We start from the raw sequence: 8,092 nt of genomic DNA, 5'->3' as shown, positions 1-8,092 counted from the left end.
AGCATGGAAGGAGGGCCTCCTAAATTATAAAAAAATCTCTTAGTGCTAGATCAGCATATTTCTCCACCCTCATAGAAAATAACAATCATAATCCTAGATTTCTATTCAGCATGGTAGCAAAATTAACAGGAAATAAAATCACTGCACTAACATGCACACCATCAATAGGTAGTAATGATTTCATTAACCTTTTTAATAATAAAGTAGAACACATCATGCAAAAAATCCATATGATTAATATAAATCCAAACTATTTTATAAATAACCTTGTAGACAGCAGTGTAATTATAACAGACAATCAATTACAAAGTTTTACCCGTATTCAAGAGAGTGACTTAATCAACCTGCATTCTCGATCCCTTGCGTACAAGTTTCTTTAAACAGATCATTCCAGAGGTAATTGAACCTGTTTTAAAATGTATAAACTCTTCCATTAGCACTGGTTATGTATCTAAATCCTTCAAACTGACAGTTATCAACCCTCTAATTAAGAAACCTGACCTTGACCCTTGTCAGCTGTCCAACTATAGGCCAATATCAAACCTCCCCTTTACCTGCAAGATTTTAGAAAAGTTTGTAGCACAGGACTAGGAGCACATGCAGCTAGAAGTAAACTTTTTTGATTACGTAGCATCTCTGTATAGTGTTTCTATCTCAGGGTGTATAGCAGTCAAAGACCTTGATTATTGACTCTAGTCTTTCCTATGAGGCTCACGTAAAAATATTTCCAGGATCGCCTTCTTTCAACTTAGACATATTGCTAAAATTAAAAATATGATGTCGTTACAGGATGCAGCAAAACTATTTCATGCTTTTGTTACATCTAGATTAGACTAATGTAATGCTTTACTATCTGGGTGTATAGTGTAAGTGCATAAATAAGCTTCAGTTAGTTCACAATGCAGCAGCAAGGGTCATTACTAGATCTAGAAAATATGACCACATCACCCCTGTTTTAATCAGTCTACACTGGCTTCCAATTAAATCTTGCATTGATTATAAAATACTACTACTGACGTATAAAAGCATTTAACAGTCTCACGTTATCTGAGTTCACAGTTAACTCACAGTTAACTTCTGTACCAAAATGATTCTCCATGCCTACTCAGATCAAAAGGTGCAGGCTATTTGTTGTTACCTCAAATAATGAAGACTACAGCAGGGGGAAGATCTTTCTCTTATAAAGCCCCACAGTTAAGGAACAGCCTTTCAATCAGTGTTTCGGGACTCCAACACAGTCTGTGTTCAAGGCGAGGCTGAAAATCTATTTATTTAGTCAAGTTTTAATCAGTTGATTTTTCTTAGATCTGGAGGGATCATTGATATAGTGTTTGGTGAACTGGGATATTTGTATGCTGTTGTCCTCTCACTCTCACACATTCACTCAGGTTTGTTGTCTCTTATCCCAGAGATCTCTCATGTCTGTGCGAGTCTTGCCGGAGTCCCCAACTGCACAGTGTCCTTAACTTGCCTACAAAAATAAGGACACATAATAATCCATATCCTTCTCTTCCTGTCACCCTATTCTCTCTCTCTCTCTCTCTCTCTCTCTCTCTCTCTCTCTCTCTCTCTCTCTCTCTCTCTCTCTCTCTCTCTCTCTCTCTCTCTCTCTCTCTCTCTCTCTTCCAGTTACCACTGTTCCTGTCCCTCTTCCCTCCTCAGATCTTCCTGCTTCATCCAGACCTGCCTCTGGATAGTGTTCTCTTCATTTGGAGGCCACTCTGTGCAGCTAGGGATGGTTTTTTTATCAGCGCCCTGGGGTTCCATGGAATTACTTAGTAAGAATGGGAGCTTTGAGGATGAATTGGAGTGAAGGTAATGTCAACAGTCCGCTACACTGACTCAGGACTATAGTTTGTTTCTGATCACCATCACTGTACCCCGCAACATTGTTTACTTGTAATAAATGGACATTCGGTGCAACACAGATGTCGATGGGTTCTCTCTTGAGTCTGGTTCCTCTTTAGATTACTTCCTTATGCCATCTCGGGGAGTTTTTCCCTTGCCACAGCCGCCACCGGCTTGCTCATCAGGGACAAACTTACACTTGTAAAGAACATCTTATTCATTTTTATCACCACATTATATGTGTAAAGCTGCTTTGAGACAATGTTCATTGTTAAAAGCGCTATACAAATAAAAATGAATTTAATTAAATTGAATTCAGTATCAGAAGACTGAGCACACATCTTTAAGGTGGTGGTTCTAGATGTGGTTTGCCTATTCCAAATGAGTGGGATCACACAGTCACAAAGATAGTCTAGGATCCAGTTATGCATCCTAGTGACTATATGTAAACAAATTGTGTCAACGTAACTCATTTCCTTCATGTGAACTGATGCATTTGCATTAAATCATTTTAATGGCATTTTTCACAGGAATGTAATGCTCCTTTTCGCCTCACCTGTCACCTGTTCGGTCTGTTCTATTCAGTAATGCACCCACTGAAAAGATCTCATGGCATGGGAAATTAGCTAGGCCTTTAAGTGCACCAACAGCACTTGTTAAGTGATACGCCGAATGGATATAAATAGTGGATGGTGGTTGTTTAACTACTTAAGTACAGATATGACTCAAAGTCATAATTTAACAAAATGGTGTCTCAGTAGAGTAATTAGTTGTTATTGTCCAGAATAGCTGAGTTTACTGCTTGTTTCATGAGCAGCCCAAAATTAAGTTTTATATATATATATATAGATAGATAGATAGATAGATAGATAGATAGATAGATAGATAGATAGATAGATAGATAGATATGTAACTTAATTTCTTTAAGATAACTCTTTGTGTTTGTGCGTGTGTTCCACAATCAAAAAAACACAATGAGGTTTAAAGCAACATCAGCGTGAAAGAAATCTTACATAATTTTCCTTTTTTTGTGAACTGTCTCTTTTTCTATATGTATTTTGAAAGTTTTTTGTCCCAATGAGCCAATGAACAGTGCCAAACAGTAAAAAAAGTAAATGTAATTTGTTACTGTTCTTAAGCAGCTTTTTTGCGTGTCTGTACTTTATTGAAGTATTTCCATTTTGGAAAACTTTTACTTTACCTTCATTACATTTCAGACTCAAATATGTAACTTCTTACAATTTTGCAAAATCAGTCGTTCGTGTTTATTTATGAGTGGATAAAAGCTTAACTGGTAAAGAATGCAGCAATAAGCATGCGCTATGTTTGAAACTTTTTGATTGTTGGTATCTACTTATCATGAACATATGGCTCAGTGTACAAATAATGTAAGCAACGTCTGGCTTTAACTTGCCCTAATATCCATGGCCTTATTTGAGTGTTTTTTTTTTTTTTTTAAGTACAAAAAAATTTTAAGTGGGTTTTGGGCTCATGATAATTTTAATAGATATCAATCAGTGTTTGACTCATTAATATCATTCTATAAATAGAGTAACATCAGAGTCTTTTCACATAAATGTAATTGATTAAGCAAGAGTCTTGTGACAAAAATAAAATAGGAACATTATAGCTGTAATAAATCATAGTACTTTGGATACTTAAGGAAATTTGAAGGAAAATACTTTTGTACTTTTACTCAAGTGAAACTTTAAAGGAACACTTTTACTGGAATAATATTTTACCTGATGTATCTTTACTTTAACTCAACTACTAGTTTGTGCACTTCATCCACCTCTGCCAAAAAATAAATAAACTATTTTCAAGATCTAGATTTGATAAACAATTTTAACATTTTAATCAAACATCCAAACTTTTTACACACCACTTACATTTAAGAACAAGGCTATTTTCTGTAATGAAAAAGGTCAATTCACCAGCGTGATGGTGTGTGCAGCATGATGTCAGTCCGATGACTTGCAGAGCTGGTTTTTACCCACAGAGGCTGGACCATTGGGAAAGGGGGCTTGTTGTAAGACACACTGTGGGGATTTCTTTTGGGGTGAGTTATGTCAGCGATTATCCCCTTCTGTCGAGTGTTGCATGCTGGCTCAAGGAAATGGATGCAAAGAAAAGGAAATGATGCAAAAATACTGTTTTTGGACTATAGTTCAGCATTTAACACTATAATTCCCTCCACACGTACCTCTAAGTTGGAGGTCCTGGGACTCAGCCTGACAGTCCACAAGCCGTATAGGTGGGCAAACACACCTTATCCACCCTCACCATCAGCACTAAAGCTCCTCAGGGTTGTGTTTTGAGCCCCCTGTTGTACTCATTGTGCACACATGACTGTTTGGCCACTTTCAACTCCACCACCATCAAGTTTGCTGATGACACTGTTGTGGTGGGCCTGATCTTCAACAACGATGAGACGGCCTACCTACAAAAGATTAAAAACCTGAAGAGATAGTGCCAGGAGAACAATCTTCTCCTAAATGTGGACAAGACTAAGGAGTTTTTAGTGGACTTCAGCATAAAACAGGAGCAGTCATACCAACCGCTAACCATCATTGGGACCCCAGTGAAGAAAGTAGACAGTTTACAATACCTAGGTGTTCACAACACACAGTCTCGGTCCTGTCACATCAACACCCTGTTGAAGAAGGCCCGGCAGTATCTGTACCATCTGAGATACTTAAGGGACTATCCCCTCAGGTGCAACAAACTTTCTACACCTGCACCACTGAGAGCATTCTGATGGTTTGCATCACTTTCTGGTTCTGGAACAGCACCATGCAGGACAGGCGAGCCCTCCAGAGGGTGGTGCGTTCAGCTGAACGTACCATCTGCATTCAGCTCCCTGACCTGCAGGACATCTACAGCATGCGGTGCCAGACCAGGGCCAGGAAGATTGTGAAGGACCTCAGCCATCTCAACAATAGACTCTTTTTTCTGTTGCATTTAGGGAAAGCAAACACAGAGAGAATAGGGAGGAAACACCTAGCAACTATTACTGGGACTTCTCTCTCTGTCTGAAATGTATTTGCTCATTCAAATTAACCCTGTTTAGCAGGTTTGTTGAATACCCACAGTTAATCTATCTCTCTCTCTCTCTATTTTAGTTATGGTATAGCATTTTCAATCTGCATACTTAATTCTAATTGGCTAGATGATGTTAAAAACACACAGACAGGTAGTTCAATTCCGTTTAATCACTGTTCTAAAATAATGCACTGCCGGATAAACAACCTTAACCATACTAACATAAACTCTTAGGTGCATAGTATCAGGCAGTTATTAAAAACATTTAATTATTTTGATGGACTGGAGATGATAACATTAAAATAAAAAACAAAGAAATGGTACAAAGAATAAACACTGACAGCAGCATTAGTAGAGACATGACAAAGGAAGTATGTCATTTATCCACACATATGAAAACACACATGCACACTGCTTTAATAACAAATTAATGAATGTAAATCTCTTTATCGCTGCAAAAGATTTACAGCTGTCAGAATTATGAACCAGCAGCCACTGCACTTCAATGTCTAGATGTAGACTTGTAGAATACATATATTTTTTTTAAAGCCATAGATTATCCCTTATTTATACTATTTCATATTACAATTGAGCAGTTTAAAGTGTACAGAATACTGTACACATGTGTGGCATCAGTTTGGCAAACTACCTTTTATTACTTAGCACCCATCTGAATTTTGTTTTTTTTTATTTAACTTTGATACTGGCCTTGTCACAAGCTTTATAGGGCGTATGTATGTGTATGTATGTGTACTGTATGCACATGCATTGGCATGTGTGTGTTTCTGACACACAAACTCATTTTCCAGTTTCTAAAGAGTTTCTAAATAGCACGATTTAGAGGTCACACAATTTTGAGTTTTAAATGAAAGTTCTGAATCCCATGAAAAACTTTAGGCTTTTGAAAATTGGTAAGACTTATTTGAGACACTGGAATTCAAGGAGAGCTCAGACACAGTGGACTCTTTGGATCCGGAGGTAATCTCAGAAGACATGGAGATATTTGTGGGAATGGAATTCAGGGCTGCGGCTTCTTCAGCAATTATTTCGTCGATCGTCCTGCAGAGATTAAATTAAATTTATTTTATTTTATTAAGCACAACTGCCATATAAATATCGAGGTAAGTTGTCATAAGTGTTAACCCTTCAAAAGCTGGAGCAGGAAAAATGCTAAACTGAGCAGTTTGATACAAGTGAACAGTTCAGTAAGACTCACCTGCTATGATCAGTGAAGAGAATGCAGTACAGTATTTAATCGTGGACTCACCTCCTGTTCTGAGACCAGAGCTTATAAACTGATGACATGTAGAAGATTCCTCCAGTGAATTGAAATATACATCCAGCCCATCCAACATACAGTGGAGTGCCCAGATCAAACCTAAAATTAAATAAGGCAGACCAAACTACATTTTTCCCCACAGTTGAGCAACAATATTAAGCAATATTTTACAAGACAAAAAGAAGTTTTAAGGACTATAGTAATACTTTCCTGATTATTTATTCATTTATGCATTATTGTATCCTAAAACTGATTACATGCCGAGAGAGTGCTTACTTTAATTCAAAACTAGGGTTGAAGAAATCTGATGTAACATGCCGAGCATAGACTGCATATGCTGCTGTAGCTGACACACCTTAAAATAACAGATAGAAATAAATATAAAAAAAAAAAGTGATTCACTTGTCAAACAAAAAAATAATTATATTATATAATAATACAAATAATTTAAATAATGAATCTTAATACCACTGGAAGTATGACAGAGGCTTCCAATAAAGATGTTTCTTCTCTTCTCCTTATCGTTACCCCCTATGTAGGTGCATTCCATCCCTACCAGGCTCAGAATGAACCCCAGCATGCCAATGGTTAATCCACCCATTAGTAGTGCTCTCACAATCTGGACATAATCTGGACATATAAAACTTATTAACCTGAATTGCTTTATCAATGTAGCACACATCAATCACATCAATTTTGGGCATGTTTTAATAAAACAGGTAAAAATGTATAGTAATTGGTCTAAGTGTTATTGGACAGAATTTTATCTGTACTTACTTTCCACAGACCAGAGCACAGGAAAGTCATAGCAGTTAGAGACAGCAGTAGCAGTAGTGGAGCAGGTTCGCCAAAGACTGGACCAATACCAGGTAATGTAGACGACAGAGCTGCCCCCTTGGCCACCAACAGCAGCCACCTTCCAACCCTCCATGGCCAAAGAACAAGCAATAAAAATCCAGCCTGTTACGGTCAGTAGAAATCCCCAGATCTGCATCACACGTACCTCCATATTCACTTCTCTACTCTGCAGTCAAATAGTAATTTCAGAACTCTTCTTTTTTGTTTGCCCGTAATTCTATCTAGCAATCTCTTTTTAATACCTGAAACTATATTTACTGCACATGCCCCTGTCTAGTTTTGAGCCATTTATTGAAATTAGTCCTTTTGGACTTTCCTGGCATACATGCAAACCAAAAGGAAAGAACTGGTTCAGGCAAGAATAAATCCTTCTTGCGATTAATGTGAATGAGTCTTAGTGTTATTTCTCAGAGCTGGAGTGATAAGTGAAGCACAAAGAACTGATAAAGTGCTTACCTAGTTTAAATTTCTGCTTCCCTTGCATATTGTACCTGTATTAGAAAAATGTTGTGTATCAAGAGTTTTCTCCTTCAGAGTCCAAATGGATTCAACTATAACTTAATGAAATAACATAACAGATTATGTTTTGAATCCGAAGTAAATATTAGCAGAAATAAATTACATTTAACAAAAAAAATCTTAAAACTAAACAAGAATGTGGATCTGTTATGACAAGAGCAAAAACTCCATGAGTGTAAAACATGAATTAAGGAAATAACTCAGGAATTGTTTGAATAAATAAATTATTTCAAAAGCTATATATATATATATATATATATGTGTGTGTGTGTGTGTGTGTGTGTGTGTGTGTGTGTGTGTGTGTGTGTTTGTTTTGTTTTATTGGCAGCAAATAGATCAGCAAATGATACACTGATAAACACAGGTTAATGAGGATGGTGGATTAGTGTGTAGTTGTTGTGAAAAATACTACGAGAGCGAAAAAAGTTATACCTTTTCCTGATATATTCAGTTAATTAGCTTTCTGGTTGTCAATTGCAAATGTAAATCCCTGACAGAGAAATTCTGCTTTTATCTTTAGAGCCCTAATAAGCCAATATATTAACC

The 8,092-nt window shown here is 36.9% G+C and overlaps 1 protein-coding gene across 1 annotated transcript; it reads right to left on the bottom strand.

Moving 5' to 3' along the window:
- Nucleotides 1-4,753: 4,753 nt before the first annotated feature.
- On the bottom strand, nucleotides 4,754-7,449 carry cldn10e (claudin 10e). Its single transcript, XM_046853061.1, has 5 exons — nucleotides 6,947-7,449; nucleotides 6,638-6,799; nucleotides 6,446-6,524; nucleotides 6,158-6,268; nucleotides 4,754-5,949 (listed from the first exon to the last, which is right to left on the bottom strand). The coding sequence occupies exons 1-5, from the start codon at nucleotides 7,176-7,178 to the stop codon at nucleotides 5,784-5,786; spliced, it is 750 nt and encodes a 249-aa protein (XP_046709017.1). The 5' UTR covers nucleotides 7,179-7,449; the 3' UTR covers nucleotides 4,754-5,783.
- Nucleotides 7,450-8,092: the final 643 nt, after the last annotated feature.

The sequence above is a fragment of the Silurus meridionalis genome, chromosome 1, assembly GCF_014805685.1.
Source record: "Silurus meridionalis isolate SWU-2019-XX chromosome 1, ASM1480568v1, whole genome shotgun sequence".
NCBI lineage: Eukaryota > Metazoa > Chordata > Actinopteri > Siluriformes > Siluridae > Silurus > Silurus meridionalis.
This window is presented reverse-complemented; position numbering and strand designations above follow the sequence as displayed.